General features: G+C 53.6%; 1 protein-coding gene across 1 annotated transcript in view; it reads left to right on the top strand.

The window, feature by feature from the left end:
• The window catches only part of LOC309564159 (uncharacterized protein), a 162,261-nt gene that overhangs the window by 93,946 nt on the left and 46,445 nt on the right, over positions 1-21,870 (top strand). The window contains exon 10 of the mRNA XM_082268787.1: positions 2,238-2,468. Within this exon, the coding sequence (XP_082124913.1) occupies positions 2,238-2,468 (231 nt within the window). The remainder of the gene's footprint in view (positions 1-2,237; positions 2,469-21,870) is intronic.

Here is a 21,870-nt window from a genome sequence, read left to right on the forward strand (position 1 = left end):
GGAGGTGGGGAGGGGAAGACTCATTGATGGAGGTGGGCAGGGAAGACTCATTGATGGAGGTGGGGAGGGAAGGCTCATTGATGGAGGTGGGGAGGGGAAGACTCATTGATGGAGGTGGGGAGGGGAAGACTCATTGATGGAGGTGGGCAGGGAAGACTCATTGATGGAGGTGGGGAGGGAAGACTCATTGATGGAGGTGGGGAGAGAAGGGAAGACTCATTGATGGAGGTGGGCAGGGAAGACTCATTGATGGAGGTGGGGAGGGAAGACTCATTGATGGAGGTGGGCAGGGAAGATTAATTGATGGAGGTGGGCAGGGAAGACTCATAGCTTGCTATGTGGGCACCTCAGCAGAGTCACAGTTCGGTGTGTCCATTCAAACACAGAGCTGTGGCCCGGCCCCACCCCCTTTCTATTTTCATTGGCTGACTGACTTTTATTGACAGCAACAGGAGCCAATGGTGCTGTGCTGCTGTCTCCGCCAATGAAGAGGGGAGTCCCAGATAGCCGAGACATTCCTACCACATCGCTGGAGCTAGAGGGGCCTCAGGTAAGTATTAGGGGGGCTGCTGCACACAGAAGGATTTTTATCCTAATACATAGAAAACCTTCTGACTTTACAACCCAATTGAGGCCCCTTTCACACTTGAGTAACTTGTCCTGTGACTTGGGACTGCAGAATTGCATGACAAGCCGTACTCCATGATTTCCAATGAGTACCGTTCACATCTGTGTGAATTCAAATCACAATGACTTCAAAGTAGTCCCTGCACTACTTTTGGGCCAATTTTAATGCGTTTTGATGTCCGTAGACATAGGCATTGCTTCAAGTCCAGTCAAAATCGCGTGACTTTTAGGTCGCATTAGTGTGAAAGGGGCCTTTAAAGTGGAGTTCTACCCAAAAGTGGAACTTCCGCTCATTTGCTCCCCCCCCCTCAGGTGCCACATTTGGCACCTTTCAGGGGGGAGGGGGGAATAGGTACCTGTTTTTGACAGGTACCCTTCCCTACTTCCAGGAGACGGCGCCGCGGCACTGTCCCTCGGAAGTTTTGCCCCCTCCTCCTTCCCCCCGCCGCTGAGCCAATCCGAATGTGCAGCGCGCTTCTCACATGTGCAGTAGGGACTCGCCGGTGAAGCCGCAAGGCTTCAGTGCCGGGTTCCCTTACCGGCAATGGCAGCGGCAGCATCCGACAGCTGATGGAAACATCGGCTGTGGTGCCGACATCGCTGGACTTCAGGACAGGTAAGTGTCCTAATATTAAAAGTCAGCAGCTACAGTATGTGTACAGTGTGTGTAGCTGCTGACTTTTAATTTTTGGAGGGGGGGCGGAACTCCGCTTTAACCACTTGCTGACCACTCAAGTTGCTGCTACTGCAACAGAGCGGCTCGGCTGGGTCCAGCAACGTAGAGCTATTTTGCTGGATTCCCCCTGTCTCCGTGGCACGCGCGCGCCGCCGGAGGCCCACTCCCGCTGTATTCAGACACAGCGGGAGACGGGCCGGGGGAGGAGAGGCGGTGATCACCGTCTCTCCCCTCCCCAATCGTCGGGGAAAGAGTGAGGAAATCCGCCCGCTTGTGTAAACAAAGAAGGCGGATCTTCTCTGTGACAGGCAGGGACAGATCACAGGATTCAGCATAGCTGACCCTGCGATCTGTGTCTGTGTCACACATTTAACCCCTTGATCACCAACAGTGTTAACCCCTTCCCTGCCAGTGTCATTATTACAGTAACAGTGCATATTTTTAGCACTGATTACTGTAGTAATGTCACTGGTCCCCCCCTGTAGTAATGTCACTGGTCCCCCCCAAAAGTGTCAAAAATGTCAGGGGTCCGATCTGTCCGCCGCAATGTCGCAGTCCCGCAAAAAAAATCGCAGATCGCCGCCATTGCTAGTAAAAATAAACCATAAAAATTACATAAATCTTTCCCGTAGTTAGTAAACGTGATAACTTTTGTGCAAACCAAACAAAATACACATATTGTGATTTTTTTTTTTTAACAAAAATATGTAGCAGAATACAAATTGGCCTGAAATGTTAAAAAATGTTGATTTGTAAATTTTTTTGGGAATGTTATATATCAGAATATGAAAAATATTGTTTTTTTTTTTCAAAATTGTTGCTCTTTTTTAAAAAAAATAAAAATCACACAGGTGATCAAATACCACCAAAAGAAAGCTCGATTTCATTTTTTATGTGTGCTGCGGTGTTCATTATGCATTGCTTTCCTTCACAGAAGGAGGAGGAGGCGGAGTCCATGAGGGAGACTTTGCGGGATTCGGAGAGAGAGCGAATGACGGCCCGTCAGCACCTGCAGGTGTGTGAGATCGAGCGCGAGCAACAGAAAGCCGAGATCACCAAGAGACAGATCCGGCTGCAAGACGCCGAGATGGTCAGAGAGCGCCTGGAGACTGAACTGAGACACATGGAGGCGGAGAGGGACAGGCTACAGGCTGAGCTCAGACAGGTGATTGGTGGCATCGCCATTATAGAGAATCGCATCCAGCGACTTCTGCTCTGCTAGGAAATCTTATTAGCTCAATAGTAATACATAAAATAGTGGTCTTAAATTCATTTTGGCACCAAAAGACACAGTAGGGCTTATTTTCAGGATAGGTCTTATCTCCCTCCCTGCCTGTCAGGATACCCCTGTGTGAACCTAGTTTAGTGTTTGTAAAATGCTAGAATCCACTTTATGACTGTTTTATATAATGTCCAGTGTGTGTTTCTGTAATCTAATAGTGTGAAATACCTTCGGTACAGCGCCGCTCAGCTAACCTCCCGCTCTGCTCTCCTCTCCTTCTCTTCTCATAGTTCAATAGGGGATCTCAGAGCGTGTCACAGAAGCACCGAGCATTACAGAATAATAGTGTGAAATATCTTTGATACAGCACCGCTCAGCTAATCTCCTGCTCTGCTCTCCTCTCCTTCTCTTTTCATAGCTGTCAATACGGGATCCCAGCCCCTCCCCTCAGAGCGGGTCACAGAAGCGCCGACTATTATATTATAATAGTATGAAATACCTTTGGTACAGCGGCGCTCAGCTAATCTCCCGCTCTGCTCTCCTCTCCTTCCCTTCTCATAGCTCAATAGGGGATCTCAGCCCCTCAGAGCGGGTCACAGAAGCGCCGACTATTCTATTATAATAGTGTGAAATACCTTCGGTACAGTGGCGCTCAGCTAATCTCCTGCTCTGCTCTTCTCTTCTTCTCTTCTACTAGCTTAATAAGGGATCTCAAAAAAAAAAATAGGGTATCTTAGCCCCTCCCCTCAGAACGGGTCACAGAAGCGCCGAGCATTATATTATAATAGTATGAAATACCTTCAGTACAGCACCGCTCAGCTAACCTCCCGCTCTGCTCTCCTCTCCTTCTCTTCTCATAGCTCAATAGGGGATCTCAGCCCCTCCCCTCAGAGCGGGTCACAGAAGCGCCGAGCATTGTATTATAATAGTGTGAAATACCTTCGGTACAGCGGCGCTCAGCTGATTTCCCGCTGCTCTTCCTTCTCTTCTGCCCCGCTGACAGCTGGGGATTAGGGAAGCACCGAGCGGCGCTGTACCGAAGGTATTTCACACTATTATAATATAATGATCGGACCCGTTCTGAGCACTGCAGAGGGGAGGGGCTGAGATCCCCCAATGACAGCTAAGAGAAGAGAAGAAGAGCAGAGCGGGGAATCGGCTGAGCGCTGAGTGCTTTGGGTACAGCGTCGCACGACCGCACAATAGTCAGTTAAAATCACTCAGTGCCGAATCGCAAAAAATGGCCTGGTCATTAAGCGGGGTAAATCTTCCAGGGCTGAAGTGTTTAAGGTAGATATTATGGCAAAAAACATATTTCTTATTTTATTTTCATTATAGTAAGTAGCTCAGGGACAGGACTCAGAAGGGCAAGACATTAGAATGGACACACACATGACATAGACTCTCACAGTCACAGTGACAGCAGTGTGCAGCAGTACAGATCATAGACACGCCCCCTCCTTAGTCACAGTGACAGCAGTGTGCAGCAGCACAGATCAAAGACACGCCCCCTCCTGAGTCACAGTGACAGCAGTGTGCAGCAGCACAGATCACAGACATGCCCCCTCCTTAGTCACAGTGACAGCAGTGTGCAGCAGCACAGATCACAGACACGCCCCCTCGTGAGTCACAGTGACAGCAGTGTGCAGCAGCACAGATCAAAGACACTCCCCCTCCTGAGTCACAGTGACAGCAGTGTGCAGCAGCACAGATCAAAGACACGCCCCCTCCTGAGTCACAGTGACAGCAGTGTGCAGCAGCATAGATCAAAGACACGCCCCCTCCTGAGTCACAGTGACAGCAGTGTGCAGCAGCACAGATCACAGACACGCCCCCTCCTGAGTCACAGTGACAGCAGTGTGCAGCAGCACAGATCAAAGACACGCCCCCTCCTGAGTCACAGTGACAGCAGTGTGCAGCAGCACAGATCAAAGACACGCCCCCTCCTGAGTCACAGTGACAGCAGTGTGCAGCAGCACAGATCAAAGACACGCCCCCTCCTGAGTCACAGTGACAGCAGTGTGCAGCAGCACAGATCACAGACACTCCCCCTCCTGAGTCACAGTGACATCAGTGTGCAGCAGCACAGATCACAGACACGCCCCCTCCTAAGTCACAGTGACAGCAGTGTGCAGCAGCACAGATCACAGACACTCCCCCTCCTGAGTCACAGTGACATCAGTGTGCAGCAGCACAGATCACAGACACGCCCACTCCTGAGTCACAGTGACAGCAGTGTGCAGCAGCACAGATCACAGACACTCCCCCTCCTGAGTCACAGTGACATCTGTGTGCAGCAGCACAGATCACAGACACGCCCCCTCCTGAGTCACAGTGACAGCAGTGTGCAGCAGCACAGATCACAGACACTCCCCCTCCTGAGTCACAGTGACATCAGTGTGCAGCAGCACAGATCACAGACACGCCCACTCCTGAGTCACAGTGACAGCAGTGTGCAGCAGCACAGATCAAAGACACTCCCCCTCCTGAGTCACAGTGACATCAGTGTGCAGCAGCACAGATCACAGACACGCCCCCCTGCTGAGTCACAGTGACAACAGTGTGCAGCAGCACAGATCACAGACACGCCCACTCCTGAATCACAGTGACATCAGTGTGCAGCAGCACAGATCACAGACACGCCCACTCCTGAGTCACAGTGACAGCAGTGTGCAGCAGCACAGATCACAGACACTCCCCCTCCTGAGTCACAGTGACATCAGTGTGCAGCAGCACAGATCACAGACACGCCCCCTCCTGAGTCACAGTGACAGCAGTGTGCAGCAGCACAGATCACAGACACTCCCCCTCCTGAGTCACAGTGACATCAGTGTGCAGCAGCACAGATCACAGACACGCCCACTCCTGAGTCACAGTGACAGCAGTGTGCAGCAGCACAGATCAAAGACACTCCCCCTCCTGAGTCACAGTGACATCAGTGTGCAGCAGCACAGATCACAGACACGCCCCCCTGCTGAGTCACAGTGACAACAGTGTGCAGCAGCACAGATCACAGACACGCCCACTCCTGAATCACAGTGACATCAGTGTGCAGCAGCACAGATCCCAGACACGCCCCCTCCTGAGTCACAGTGACATCAGTGTGCAGCAGCACAGATCAGACACGCCCCCCTACTGAGTCACAGTGACAACAGTGTGCAGCAGCGCAGATCGCAGACACGCCCCCCTGCTGAGTCACAGTGACAGTCTCTCTACGCCAGGTGGTCCCTTAAAGTGGTTGTAAAGGTTTTTCACCTTAATCCATTTTATGCATTAAAGCGGACCTTCAGTCATTTTTTCATCTTTCCATCTATTAAATATTCTGCTTGTTGATTTAACTTTGGATAGCAAAACATTTTTCTTTCTGCCAGTAAATACCTTACACAGCCCACTTCCTATTTCTTGTCTGGTAATTATTATTATTATTATTATACAGGATTTATATAGCGCCAACAGTTTGCGCAGCGCTTTACAATATGAGGGAAGACAATACAGTTACAATACAATTGAATACAGGAGGAATCCGAGGGCCCTGCTCATTAGAGCTTACAGCCTAGAAGGGAGGGTCAAGTGAAGCAAAAGGCAATAACTGGGGGGGATGGGCTGACAGAGAAAATGGATGTACGGTTGTTAGGTGTGGGTAGGATAGGCTTCTCGGAAGAGGAGGGTTTTCAGGGATCGTCTAAAAGCTAATAGAGTGGGAGATAATCAGACAGATTGGGGTAAGGAGTTCCATAGGATTGGAGAGGCTCTGGTAAAGTCCTGGAGGCGAGTATGGGAGGAGGTGACAAGGGAGCGAGAGAGCAGGAGGTTTTGAGAGGAATGAAGAGAACGATTAGGTTGGTATTTTGAGACTAGGCTAGTGATGTAGCTAGGGGCTAAATTGTGGATGGCTTTGTAAGATGATGTTAATATTTTGAATTTAATTCGTTGGGTGAGCGGAAGCCAGTGAAGGGATTGGCATAGAAGGGTGGAGGACACTGAATGGAAGCCAGTGAATGAATTGGCAGAGAAGGGTGGAGGACACTGAATGGAAGCCAGTGGAGGGATTGGCAGAGAAGGGTGGAGGACACTGAATGGAAGCCAGTGAAGGGATTGACAGAGAAGGGTGGAGGACACTGAATGGAAGCCAGTTGATGGATTGGCAGAGAAGGGTGGAGGACACTGAACGGAACCCAGTGGAGGGATTGGCAGAGAAGGATGGAGGACACTGAACGGAACCCAGTGGAGGGATTGGCAGAGAAGGGTGGAGGACACTGAACGGAAGCCAGTGGAGGGATTGGCAGAGAAGGATGGAGGACACTGAACGGAAGCCAGTGGAGGGATTGGCAGAGAAGGATGGAGGACACTGAACGGAATCCAGTGGAGGGATTGGCAGAGAAGGATGGAGGACACTGAATGGAGGTCAGTGAAGGGATTGGCAGAGAAGGGTGGAGGACACTGAACGGAAGCCAGTGGAGGGATTGGCAGAGAGGGGTGGAGGACACTGAACGGAAGTTAGTGAAGGGATTGGCAGAGAAGGGTGGAGGACACTGAACGGAACCCAGTGGAGGGATTGGCAGAGAAGGATGGAGGACACTGAACAGAAGCCAGTGGAGGGATTGGCAGAGAAGGATGGAGGACACTGAACGGAATCCAGTGGAGGGATTGGCAGAGAAGGATGGAGGACACTGAACAGAAGCCAGTGAAGGGATTGGCAGAGAAGGGTGGAGGACACTGAACGGAAGCCAGTGGAGGGATTGGCAGAGAAGGATGGAGGACACTGAACAGAAGCCAGTGGAGGGATTGGCAGAGAAGGGTGGAGGACACTGAACGGAAGCCAGTGGAGGGATTGGCAGAGAAGGATGGAGGACACTGAACGGAAGCCAGTGAAGGGATTGGCAGAGAAGGGTGGAGGACACTGAACGGAAGCCAGTGAAGGGATTGGCAGAGAGGGATGGAGGACACTGAACGGAATCCAGTGGAGGGATTGGCAGAGAAGGATGGAGGACACTGAACGGAAGCCAGTGGAGGGTTGGCAGAGAGGGGTGGAGGACACTGAACGGAAGCCAATGAAGGGATTGGCAGAGAAGGGTGGCGGACACTGAACGGAAGCCAGTGGAGGGATTGGCAGAGAAGGATGGAGGACACTGAATGGAATCCAGTGGAGGGATTGGCAGAGAAGGATGGAGGACACTGAATGGAAGCCAGTGGAGGGTTGGCAGAGAGGGGTGGAGGACACTGAATGGAAGCCAGTGGAGGGATTGGCAGAGAAGGGTGGGGAGGACACTGAATGGAAGCCAGTGGAGGGATTGGCAGAGAAGGATGGAGGACACTGAACGGAGCCCAGTGGAGGGATTGGCAGAGAAGGATGGAGGACACTGAATGGAACCCAGTGGAGGGTTGGCAGAGAGGGGTGGAGGACACTGAATGGAAGCCAGTGGAGGGATTGGCAGAGAAGGGTGGGGAGGACACTGAACGGAAGCCAGTGGAGGAATTGGCAGAGAAGGATGGAGGACACTGAATGGAACCCAGTGGAGGGTTGGCAGAGAGGGGTGGAGGACACTGAATGGAAGCCAGTGGAGGGATTGGCAGAGAAGGGTGGGGAGGACACTGAACGGAAGCCAGTGGAGGAATTGGCAGAGAAGGGTGGAGGACACTGAACGGAGCCCAGTGGAGGGATTGGCAGAGAAGGATGGAGGACACTGAACGGAGCCCAGTGGAGGGATTGGCAGAGAAGGATGGAGGACACTGAATGGAACCCAGTGGAGGGTTGGCAGAGAGGGGTGGAGGACACTGAATGGAAGCCAGTGGAGGGATTGGCAGAGAAGGGTGGGGAGGACACTGAACGGAAGCCAGTGGAGGAATTGGCAGAGAAGGGTGGAGGACACTGAACGGAAGCCAGTGGAGGGATTGGCAGAGAAGGGTGGAGGACACTGAATGGAAGCCAGTGGAGGGATTGGCAGAGAAGGATGGAGGACACTGAATGGAAGCCAGTGGAGAGATTGGCAGAGAAGGGTGGAGGACACTGAACGGAATCCAGTGGAGGGATTGGCAGAGAAGGATGGAGGACACTGAATGGAAGCCAGTGAAGGGATTGGCAGAGAGGGATGGAGGACACTGAACGGAATCCAGTGGAGGGATTGGCAGAGAAGGATGGAGGACACTGAACGGAAGCCAGTGGAGGGTTGGCAGAGAGGGGTGGAGGACACTGAATGGAAGCCAGTGGAGGGATTGGCAGAGAAGATTGGGGAGGACACTGAATGGAAGCCAGTGGAGGGATTGGCAGAGAAGGATGGAGGACACTGAATGGAAGCCAGTGGAGCGATTGGCAGAGAAGGATGGAGGACACTGAATGGAAGCCAGTGAAGGGATTGGCAGAGAAGGATGGAGGACACTGAATGGAAGCCAGTGGAGGGATTGTCAGAGAAGGGTGGAGGACACTGAACGGAAGCCAGTGGAGGGATTGGCAGAGAAGGGTGGAGGACACTGAATGGAAGCCATTCGAGGGATTGGCAGAGAAGGATGGAGGACACTGAACGGAATCCAGTGGAGGGATTGGCAGAGAAGGATGGAGGACACTGAACGGAAGCCAGTGGAGGGTTGGCAGAGAGGGGTGGAGGACACTGAATGGAAGCCAGTGGAGGGATTGGCAGAGAAGGCTGGGGAGGACACTGAATGGAAGCCAGTGAAGGGATTGGCAGAGAAGGCTGGGGAGGACACTGAATGGAAACCAGTGGAGGGATTGGCAGAGAAGGATGGAGGACACTGAATGGAAGCCAGTGGAGGGATTGGCACAAAGGGGTGGAGGACACTGAACGGAAGCCAGTGGAGGAATTGGCAGAGAAGGGTGGAGGACACTGAACGGAACCCAGTGGAGGGATTGGCAGAGAAGGATGGAGGACACTGAATGGAACCCAGTGGAGGGAATGGCAGAGAGGGGTGGAGGACACTGAATGGAAGCCAGTGGAGGAATTGGCAGAGAGGGGTGGAGGAAACTGAATGGAAGCCAGTGGAGGGATTGGCAGAGAAGGGTGGAGGACACTGAATGGAAGCCAGTGAATGAATTGGCAGAGAAGGGTGGAGGACACTGAATGGAAGCCAGTGGAGGGATTGGCAGAGAAGGGTGGAGGACACTGAATGGAAGCCAGTGAAGGGATTGACAGAGAAGGGTGGAGGACACTGAATGGAAGCCAGTTGATGGATTGGCAGAGAAGGGTGGAGGACACTGAACGGAACCCAGTGGAGGGATTGGCAGAGAAGGATGGAGGACACTGAACGGAACCCAGTGGAGGGATTGGCAGAGAAGGGTGGAGGACACTGAACGGAAGCCAGTGGAGGGATTGGCAGAGAAGGATGGAGGACACTGAACGGAAGCCAGTGGAGGGATTGGCAGAGAAGGATGGAGGACACTGAACGGAATCCAGTGGAGGGATTGGCAGAGAAGGATGGAGGACACTGAATGGAGGTCAGTGAAGGGATTGGCAGAGAAGGGTGGAGGACACTGAACGGAAGCCAGTGGAGGGATTGGCAGAGAGGGGTGGAGGACACTGAACGGAAGTTAGTGAAGGGATTGGCAGAGAAGGGTGGAGGACACTGAACGGAACCCAGTGGAGGGATTGGCAGAGAAGGATGGAGGACACTGAACAGAAGCCAGTGGAGGGATTGGCAGAGAAGGATGGAGGACACTGAACGGAATCCAGTGGAGGGATTGGCAGAGAAGGATGGAGGACACTGAACAGAAGCCAGTGAAGGGATTGGCAGAGAAGGGTGGAGGACACTGAACGGAAGCCAGTGGAGGGATTGGCAGAGAAGGATGGAGGACACTGAACAGAAGCCAGTGGAGGGATTGGCAGAGAAGGGTGGAGGACACTGAACGGAAGCCAGTGGAGGGATTGGCAGAGAAGGATGGAGGACACTGAACGGAAGCCAGTGAAGGGATTGGCAGAGAAGGGTGGAGGACACTGAACGGAAGCCAGTGAAGGGATTGGCAGAGAGGGATGGAGGACACTGAACGGAATCCAGTGGAGGGATTGGCAGAGAAGGATGGAGGACACTGAACGGAAGCCAGTGGAGGGTTGGCAGAGAGGGGTGGAGGACACTGAACGGAAGCCAATGAAGGGATTGGCAGAGAAGGGTGGCGGACACTGAACGGAAGCCAGTGGAGGGATTGGCAGAGAAGGATGGAGGACACTGAATGGAATCCAGTGGAGGGATTGGCAGAGAAGGATGGAGGACACTGAATGGAAGCCAGTGGAGGGTTGGCAGAGAGGGGTGGAGGACACTGAATGGAAGCCAGTGGAGGGATTGGCAGAGAAGGGTGGGGAGGACACTGAATGGAAGCCAGTGGAGGGATTGGCAGAGAAGGATGGAGGACACTGAACGGAGCCCAGTGGAGGGATTGGCAGAGAAGGATGGAGGACACTGAATGGAACCCAGTGGAGGGTTGGCAGAGAGGGGTGGAGGACACTGAATGGAAGCCAGTGGAGGGATTGGCAGAGAAGGGTGGGGAGGACACTGAACGGAAGCCAGTGGAGGAATTGGCAGAGAAGGATGGAGGACACTGAATGGAACCCAGTGGAGGGTTGGCAGAGAGGGGTGGAGGACACTGAATGGAAGCCAGTGGAGGGATTGGCAGAGAAGGGTGGGGAGGACACTGAACGGAAGCCAGTGGAGGAATTGGCAGAGAAGGGTGGAGGACACTGAACGGAGCCCAGTGGAGGGATTGGCAGAGAAGGATGGAGGACACTGAACGGAGCCCAGTGGAGGGATTGGCAGAGAAGGATGGAGGACACTGAATGGAACCCAGTGGAGGGTTGGCAGAGAGGGGTGGAGGACACTGAATGGAAGCCAGTGGAGGGATTGGCAGAGAAGGGTGGGGAGGACACTGAACGGAAGCCAGTGGAGGAATTGGCAGAGAAGGGTGGAGGACACTGAACGGAAGCCAGTGGAGGGATTGGCAGAGAAGGGTGGAGGACACTGAATGGAAGCCAGTGGAGGGATTGGCAGAGAAGGATGGAGGACACTGAATGGAAGCCAGTGGAGAGATTGGCAGAGAAGGGTGGAGGACACTGAACGGAATCCAGTGGAGGGATTGGCAGAGAAGGATGGAGGACACTGAATGGAAGCCAGTGAAGGGATTGGCAGAGAGGGATGGAGGACACTGAACGGAATCCAGTGGAGGGATTGGCAGAGAAGGATGGAGGACACTGAACGGAAGCCAGTGGAGGGTTGGCAGAGAGGGGTGGAGGACACTGAATGGAAGCCAGTGGAGGGATTGGCAGAGAAGATTGGGGAGGACACTGAATGGAAGCCAGTGGAGGGATTGGCAGAGAAGGATGGAGGACACTGAATGGAAGCCAGTGGAGCGATTGGCAGAGAAGGATGGAGGACACTGAATGGAAGCCAGTGAAGGGATTGGCAGAGAAGGATGGAGGACACTGAATGGAAGCCAGTGGAGGGATTGTCAGAGAAGGGTGGAGGACACTGAACGGAAGCCAGTGGAGGGATTGGCAGAGAAGGGTGGAGGACACTGAATGGAAGCCATTCGAGGGATTGGCAGAGAAGGATGGAGGACACTGAACGGAATCCAGTGGAGGGATTGGCAGAGAAGGATGGAGGACACTGAACGGAAGCCAGTGGAGGGTTGGCAGAGAGGGGTGGAGGACACTGAATGGAAGCCAGTGGAGGGATTGGCAGAGAAGGCTGGGGAGGACACTGAATGGAAGCCAGTGAAGGGATTGGCAGAGAAGGCTGGGGAGGACACTGAATGGAAACCAGTGGAGGGATTGGCAGAGAAGGATGGAGGACACTGAATGGAAGCCAGTGGAGGGATTGGCACAAAGGGGTGGAGGACACTGAACGGAAGCCAGTGGAGGAATTGGCAGAGAAGGGTGGAGGACACTGAACGGAACCCAGTGGAGGGATTGGCAGAGAAGGATGGAGGACACTGAATGGAACCCAGTGGAGGGAATGGCAGAGAGGGGTGGAGGACACTGAATGGAAGCCAGTGGAGGAATTGGCAGAGAGGGGTGGAGGAAACTGAATGGAAGCCAGTGGAGGGATTGGCAGAGAAGGGTGGAGGACACTGAATGGAAGCCAGTGAATGAATTGGCAGAGAAGGGTGGAGGACACTGAATGGAAGCCAGTGGAGGGATTGGCAGAGAAGGGTGGAGGACACTGAATGGAAGCCAGTGAAGGGATTGACAGAGAAGGGTGGAGGACACTGAATGGAAGCCAGTTGATGGATTGGCAGAGAAGGGTGGAGGACACTGAACGGAACCCAGTGGAGGGATTGGCAGAGAAGGATGGAGGACACTGAACGGAACCCAGTGGAGGGATTGGCAGAGAAGGGTGGAGGACACTGAACGGAAGCCAGTGGAGGGATTGGCAGAGAAGGATGGAGGACACTGAACGGAAGCCAGTGGAGGGATTGGCAGAGAAGGATGGAGGACACTGAACGGAATCCAGTGGAGGGATTGGCAGAGAAGGATGGAGGACACTGAATGGAGGTCAGTGAAGGGATTGGCAGAGAAGGGTGGAGGACACTGAACGGAAGCCAGTGGAGGGATTGGCAGAGAGGGGTGGAGGACACTGAACGGAAGTTAGTGAAGGGATTGGCAGAGAAGGGTGGAGGACACTGAACGGAACCCAGTGGAGGGATTGGCAGAGAAGGATGGAGGACACTGAACAGAAGCCAGTGGAGGGATTGGCAGAGAAGGATGGAGGACACTGAACGGAATCCAGTGGAGGGATTGGCAGAGAAGGATGGAGGACACTGAACAGAAGCCAGTGAAGGGATTGGCAGAGAAGGGTGGAGGACACTGAACGGAAGCCAGTGGAGGGATTGGCAGAGAAGGATGGAGGACACTGAACAGAAGCCAGTGGAGGGATTGGCAGAGAAGGGTGGAGGACACTGAACGGAAGCCAGTGGAGGGATTGGCAGAGAAGGATGGAGGACACTGAACGGAAGCCAGTGAAGGGATTGGCAGAGAAGGGTGGAGGACACTGAACGGAAGCCAGTGAAGGGATTGGCAGAGAGGGATGGAGGACACTGAACGGAATCCAGTGGAGGGATTGGCAGAGAAGGATGGAGGACACTGAACGGAAGCCAGTGGAGGGTTGGCAGAGAGGGGTGGAGGACACTGAACGGAAGCCAATGAAGGGATTGGCAGAGAAGGGTGGCGGACACTGAACGGAAGCCAGTGGAGGGATTGGCAGAGAAGGATGGAGGACACTGAATGGAATCCAGTGGAGGGATTGGCAGAGAAGGATGGAGGACACTGAATGGAAGCCAGTGGAGGGTTGGCAGAGAGGGGTGGAGGACACTGAATGGAAGCCAGTGGAGGGATTGGCAGAGAAGGGTGGGGAGGACACTGAATGGAAGCCAGTGGAGGGATTGGCAGAGAAGGATGGAGGACACTGAACGGAGCCCAGTGGAGGGATTGGCAGAGAAGGATGGAGGACACTGAATGGAACCCAGTGGAGGGTTGGCAGAGAGGGGTGGAGGACACTGAATGGAAGCCAGTGGAGGGATTGGCAGAGAAGGGTGGGGAGGACACTGAACGGAAGCCAGTGGAGGAATTGGCAGAGAAGGATGGAGGACACTGAATGGAACCCAGTGGAGGGTTGGCAGAGAGGGGTGGAGGACACTGAATGGAAGCCAGTGGAGGGATTGGCAGAGAAGGGTGGGGAGGACACTGAACGGAAGCCAGTGGAGGAATTGGCAGAGAAGGGTGGAGGACACTGAACGGAGCCCAGTGGAGGGATTGGCAGAGAAGGATGGAGGACACTGAACGGAGCCCAGTGGAGGGATTGGCAGAGAAGGATGGAGGACACTGAATGGAACCCAGTGGAGGGTTGGCAGAGAGGGGTGGAGGACACTGAATGGAAGCCAGTGGAGGGATTGGCAGAGAAGGGTGGGGAGGACACTGAACGGAAGCCAGTGGAGGAATTGGCAGAGAAGGGTGGAGGACACTGAACGGAAGCCAGTGGAGGGATTGGCAGAGAAGGGTGGAGGACACTGAATGGAAGCCAGTGGAGGGATTGGCAGAGAAGGATGGAGGACACTGAATGGAAGCCAGTGGAGAGATTGGCAGAGAAGGGTGGAGGACACTGAACGGAATCCAGTGGAGGGATTGGCAGAGAAGGATGGAGGACACTGAATGGAAGCCAGTGAAGGGATTGGCAGAGAGGGATGGAGGACACTGAACGGAATCCAGTGGAGGGATTGGCAGAGAAGGATGGAGGACACTGAACGGAAGCCAGTGGAGGGTTGGCAGAGAGGGGTGGAGGACACTGAATGGAAGCCAGTGGAGGGATTGGCAGAGAAGATTGGGGAGGACACTGAATGGAAGCCAGTGGAGGGATTGGCAGAGAAGGATGGAGGACACTGAATGGAAGCCAGTGGAGCGATTGGCAGAGAAGGATGGAGGACACTGAATGGAAGCCAGTGAAGGGATTGGCAGAGAAGGATGGAGGACACTGAATGGAAGCCAGTGGAGGGATTGTCAGAGAAGGGTGGAGGACACTGAACGGAAGCCAGTGGAGGGATTGGCAGAGAAGGGTGGAGGACACTGAATGGAAGCCATTCGAGGGATTGGCAGAGAAGGATGGAGGACACTGAACGGAATCCAGTGGAGGGATTGGCAGAGAAGGATGGAGGACACTGAACGGAAGCCAGTGGAGGGTTGGCAGAGAGGGGTGGAGGACACTGAATGGAAGCCAGTGGAGGGATTGGCAGAGAAGGCTGGGGAGGACACTGAATGGAAGCCAGTGAAGGGATTGGCAGAGAAGGCTGGGGAGGACACTGAATGGAAACCAGTGGAGGGATTGGCAGAGAAGGATGGAGGACACTGAATGGAAGCCAGTGGAGGGATTGGCACAAAGGGGTGGAGGACACTGAACGGAAGCCAGTGGAGGAATTGGCAGAGAAGGGTGGAGGACACTGAACGGAACCCAGTGGAGGGATTGGCAGAGAAGGATGGAGGACACTGAATGGAACCCAGTGGAGGGAATGGCAGAGAGGGGTGGAGGACACTGAATGGAAGCCAGTGGAGGAATTGGCAGAGAGGGGTGGAGGAAACTGAATGGAAGCCAGTGGAGGGATTGGCAGAGAAGGGTGGAGGACACTGAATGGAAGCCAGTGAATGAATTGGCAGAGAAGGGTGGAGGACACTGAATGGAAGCCAGTGGAGGGATTGGCAGAGAAGGGTGGAGGACACTGAATGGAAGCCAGTGAAGGGATTGACAGAGAAGGGTGGAGGACACTGAATGGAAGCCAGTTGATGGATTGGCAGAGAAGGGTGGAGGACACTGAACGGAACCCAGTGGAGGGATTGGCAGAGAAGGATGGAGGACACTGAACGGAACCCAGTGGAGGGATTGGCAGAGAAGGGTGGAGGACACTGAACGGAAGCCAGTGGAGGGATTGGCAGAGAAGGATGGAGGACACTGAACGGAAGCCAGTGGAGGGATTGGCAGAGAAGGATGGAGGACACTGAACGGAATCCAGTGGAGGGATTGGCAGAGAAGGATGGAGGACACTGAATGGAGGTCAGTGAAGGGATTGGCAGAGAAGGGTGGAGGACACTGAACGGAAGCCAGTGGAGGGATTGGCAGAGAGGGGTGGAGGACACTGAACGGAAGTTAGTGAAGGGATTGGCAGAGAAGGGTGGAGGACACTGAACGGAACCCAGTGGAGGGATTGGCAGAGAAGGATGGAGGACACTGAACAGAAGCCAGTGGAGGGATTGGCAGAGAAGGATGGAGGACACTGAACGGAATCCAGTGGAGGGATTGGCAGAGAAGGATGGAGGACACTGAACAGAAGCCAGTGAAGGGATTGGCAGAGAAGGGTGGAGGACACTGAACGGAAGCCAGTGGAGGGATTGGCAGAGAAGGATGGAGGACACTGAACAGAAGCCAGTGGAGGGATTGGCAGAGAAGGGTGGAGGACACTGAACGGAAGCCAGTGGAGGGATTGGCAGAGAAGGATGGAGGACACTGAACGGAAGCCAGTGAAGGGATTGGCAGAGAAGGGTGGAGGACACTGAACGGAAGCCAGTGAAGGGATTGGCAGAGAGGGATGGAGGACACTGAACGGAATCCAGTGGAGGGATTGGCAGAGAAGGATGGAGGACACTGAACGGAAGCCAGTGGAGGGTTGGCAGAGAGGGGTGGAGGACACTGAACGGAAGCCAATGAAGGGATTGGCAGAGAAGGGTGGCGGACACTGAACGGAAGCCAGTGGAGGGATTGGCAGAGAAGGATGGAGGACACTGAATGGAATCCAGTGGAGGGATTGGCAGAGAAGGATGGAGGACACTGAATGGAAGCCAGTGGAGGGTTGGCAGAGAGGGGTGGAGGACACTGAATGGAAGCCAGTGGAGGGATTGGCAGAGAAGGGTGGGGAGGACACTGAATGGAAGCCAGTGGAGGGATTGGCAGAGAAGGATGGAGGACACTGAACGGAGCCCAGTGGAGGGATTGGCAGAGAAGGATGGAGGACACTGAATGGAACCCAGTGGAGGGTTGGCAGAGAGGGGTGGAGGACACTGAATGGAAGCCAGTGGAGGGATTGGCAGAGAAGGGTGGGGAGGACACTGAACGGAAGCCAGTGGAGGAATTGGCAGAGAAGGATGGAGGACACTGAATGGAACCCAGTGGAGGGTTGGCAGAGAGGGGTGGAGGACACTGAATGGAAGCCAGTGGAGGGATTGGCAGAGAAGGGTGGGGAGGACACTGAACGGAAGCCAGTGGAGGAATTGGCAGAGAAGGGTGGAGGACACTGAACGGAGCCCAGTGGAGGGATTGGCAGAGAAGGATGGAGGACACTGAACGGAGCCCAGTGGAGGGATTGGCAGAGAAGGATGGAGGACACTGAATGGAACCCAGTGGAGGGTTGGCAGAGAGGGGTGGAGGACACTGAATGGAAGCCAGTGGAGGGATTGGCAGAGAAGGGTGGGGAGGACACTGAACGGAAGCCAGTGGAGGAATTGGCAGAGAAGGGTGGAGGACACTGAACGGAAGCCAGTGGAGGGATTGGCAGAGAAGGGTGGAGGACACTGAATGGAAGCCAGTGGAGGGATTGGCAGAGAAGGATGGAGGACACTGAATGGAAGCCAGTGGAGAGATTGGCAGAGAAGGGTGGAGGACACTGAACGGAATCCAGTGGAGGGATTGGCAGAGAAGGATGGAGGACACTGAATGGAAGCCAGTGAAGGGATTGGCAGAGAGGGATGGAGGACACTGAACGGAATCCAGTGGAGGGATTGGCAGAGAAGGATGGAGGACACTGAACGGAAGCCAGTGGAGGGTTGGCAGAGAGGGGTGGAGGACACTGAATGGAAGCCAGTGGAGGGATTGGCAGAGAAGATTGGGGAGGACACTGAATGGAAGCCAGTGGAGGGATTGGCAGAGAAGGATGGAGGACACTGAATGGAAGCCAGTGGAGCGATTGGCAGAGAAGGATGGAGGACACTGAATGGAAGCCAGTGAAGGGATTGGCAGAGAAGGGTGGAGGACACTGAACGGAAGCCAGTGGAGGGATTGGCAGAGAAGGGTGGAGGACACTGAATGGAAGCCATTCGAGGGATTGGCAGAGAAGGATGGAGGACACTGAACGGAATCCAGTGGAGGGATTGGCAGAGAAGGATGGAGGACACTGAACGGAAGCCAGTGGAGGGTTGGCAGAGAGGGGTGGAGGACACTGAATGGAAGCCAGTGGAGGGATTGGCAGAGAAGGCTGGGGAGGACACTGAATGGAAGCCAGTGAAGGGATTGGCAGAGAAGGCTGGGGAGGACACTGAATGGAAACCAGTGGAGGGATTGGCAGAGAAGGATGGAGGACACTGAATGGAAGCCAGTGGAGGGATTGGCACAAAGGGGTGGAGGACACTGAACGGAAGCCAGTGGAGGAATTGGCAGAGAAGGGTGGAGGACACTGAACGGAACCCAGTGGAGGGATTGGCAGAGAAGGATGGAGGACACTGAATGGAACCCAGTGGAGGGAATGGCAGAGAGGGGTGGAGGACACTGAATGGAAGCCAGTGGAGGAATTGGCAGAGAGGGGTGGAGGAAACTGAATGGAAGCCAGTGGAGGAATTGGCAGAGAGGGGTGGAGGACACTGAACAAAAGCCAGTGGAGGGAATGGCAGAGAAGGGTGGAGGACACTGAATGGAAGCCAGTGGAGGGATTGGCAGAGAAGGGTGGAGGACACTGAATGGAAGCCAGTGGAGGGATTGGCAGAGAAGGATGGAGGACACTGAATGGAAGCCAGTGGAGGGTTGGCAGAGAGGGGTGGAGGAAACTGAATGGAAGCCAGTGGAGGAATTGGCAGAGAGGGGTGGAGGACACTGAACAAAAGCCAGTAGAGGGAATGGCAGAGAAGGATGGAGGACACTGAATGGAAGCCAGTGGAGGGAATGGCAGAGAGGGGTGGAGGACACTGAACAAAAGCCAGTGGAGGGAATGGCAGAGAAGGGTGGAGGACACTGAATGGAAGCCAGTGGAGGGATTGGCAGAGAAGGGTGGAGGACACTGAATGGAAGCCAGTGGAGGGATTGGCAGAGAGGAGCAGCGGACACTGAGCGATCGGTAAGGTGGATGAGTCTGGCAGCAGCGTTCATGATGGATTGAAGGGGGAGGAGCCTATGTAGAGGTAAGCCAATGAGAAGGGAATTGCAGAAGTCGAGGCGTGAGATGACCAGGGAGTGAACTAGGAGCTTTGTTGTGTCATTGGTTAGAAAGGGGCGTATTTTGGAGATGTTGCGGAGGTTGAGGCGGCAAGATTTGGACAGCGATTGGATGTGGGGCTTGAAGGAGAGTTCAGAGTCCAGGACTACACCTAGGACCTTGGCATGCAGGGATGGGCTCATAGTAATGCCATTGATTTTGACAGAGAGATCCGGGGAAGGGGCACATGGTGGAGCAAAGATTATTAGCTCGGTTTTGGATAGATTGAGTTTGAGGAAGTGGTGTGACATCCAGACTGATATATCCGATAGTAAATTAGTGATACATGCAGAGACTGAGGGAGAGAGCTGAGGGGTGGATGGATATATTGGTATCGTCAGTGTAGGGATGGTAGTACCTGGTGGAGGTAGCTGCATATATGACAGGGAAATCCAAGGACTCATGGGGTGACCAATCAGCTGAATGGGACAAGAGGAGATGCTGAAGCTGTATGTGTGTGGGAAGAGGTCTCGCATTTCACATGCCGGTGAAGGATCCTGTGCTGGAGTAGGGTCCTGTAGATGCCAGATGTGGCCGTCCGGGTTCACCAGATTGACGGACCGCCAGAGTGCCAGGAGAGTGCAGTGTAGCCCACGGTTGGAGCCACGCACGTCCCCCATAAATGATGTCAAGGGTCTGGTGGAAGTGGAAGCATGTGTCGGCGATGTAAGGGCAGCAAAGGAGTGTAACGTTGGGCCGACCTCGTCGTGGATGGGAGAATAAGGGAAAGCCAGCTAGGACAGCTACATGTTTCGGGGCCAGGTCCCTTCTTCAGGTGGAAGCATCTCTTCTTGTCCAGTTCAACTGATTGGTTACCCCAGTGGTCCTGGGATTTACCTGTCATACAGGCAGTTACCTCCCCCAGGTACTCTCTCTGCTGGCCCAGTGTTGGTGTCCACAGTTGGCTCGTACTTTGCGTGGTATGCTCAATAAACTGTTAATGTTTCATTTTTGAAGAAACTGATGTTTTAGTTTTGCTCTGGTACAGCACTTTATCCCCCATTGTTGTTTGCTTGGCCTTCATGATGCTGTTCGTTCACCAAGGTTCTCCAACAAACCTATGAGGGCTTCACAGAACAGCTGCATTTATACCGAGATTACATTACACGCAGGTGGACTCTTATTTACTAACTAGGTGACTTCTGAAGACAATTGGTTCCACTAGATTTTAGGTAGGGGTATCAGAGTAAAGGGGGGGTGAATACAAATGCAGCCACACTTTTCACAGATTTATTTGTATAATTTTCCTTCCACTTCACAATTATGGCCACTTTGTGTCGGTCTATCACATAAAATCCCAATAAAATACATTTACGTTTTTGGTTGTAACATGACAAAATGTGGAAAATTTCAGGGGGTGTGAATACTTTTTCAAGACACTGTAATAAAAAAAAAAAAAAATAAATAAAATAAAAGCTTTACAAGCTCTTTCAGTCCACTCCAGTCCAAACAGTTCCGCTCCTCCCATCCCGCTGACCCGCACACCAGACTTCGGGTCTCTCTACTCCCTTGCACAATGACATGACATCACACGACACACTCAAGCACCGCCTCTGCCAGACACCCCCCCCCCCCCTCGGACGGTCTGGGCAGGCTCCAGATCGAAACTGTGCATGCGCAGTTCTGCGCTTGTGCGTCACAGCCATATTTTCTTACTGGCAACCTTTTCCTGTCCATGCCCATTTTTTACTGGCTGCCAGCAAACATATGGACGGTTGCTGTGGTTGGACAGCAAAGGGGCAGCAGAACACCAATGAGGTCATCCCTGTGCTGTCCCTTCCACTAAGTGTCTGACAGCACTCCCAGTCTGAGTGTGGCTATGCAGGGTGTTACAGGAGGTGGATTCTGACTGTGTGCTGATGTCTTTGGAAAACCTGTTTCTCTATCGCTCATTGACAGACGTAGTCCTCGGTGATACAGCACCTTCGGGTTATGTTGCCTCCACAGGAGTAGGACTAGACAGGAAATAAAATGCTCTGGCCACACCCTAGGGGCAGTCCCAGAGGGTATATCCTCTCTCTCTCTGCCTCAGCAAATCAGTTTTTTTCTGTCTAGTCAGGAGTAAGGACCTAGATACCTTGCTGGGATCTTCGGTCCTGGCAGGATTTTTTTCTTAGAAAAGAATTTTTTAAGACCGCTTTTTTTCTCCAGTGTTCCTGTGAGATCTTCAAGCAAGAAAGCTGAACTGGGCGACGGGCTGGATGTTGAGATCCAGTGGTCACCCCAGTTCAGCCTACGAGCGCGTGCAGGCCATAGCTCCGCGCTGGGTCGGCCGCGACATAGTCCCACTGGACGGGGACTGACCCTGCGAGTTAAACGTCTCGCTGAAACGCCAAAGACCATGAGTCACGGCGCCCGTATTGGTCGACAGCCCTCCCACCCCGGTGGAGAGGGGTACTGTCAGGAGTTGGCGCCCGCCTGGTTCCGGTATGGTGAGTAGTATGTTCCCCCTTTCCCCCTGACGGGTCTTGTGGTGAACGCGGGCCCCTCTCTGTAATGGTAAGGATGGGTTCCCCTCTATCCTATAACATGTCACAGATCCCCCTAATTGAGTGTGATTTTTGTGTACAAGAAGCCAGGAGGCTTGGTTTGGGAGCTGACAATCTAATTGTAAAGATGTGTAAATGATTG

The sequence above is a fragment of the Pelophylax lessonae genome, assembly GCF_965119305.1.
Source record: "Pelophylax lessonae genome assembly, chromosome: 9".
NCBI lineage: Eukaryota > Metazoa > Chordata > Amphibia > Anura > Ranidae > Pelophylax > Pelophylax lessonae.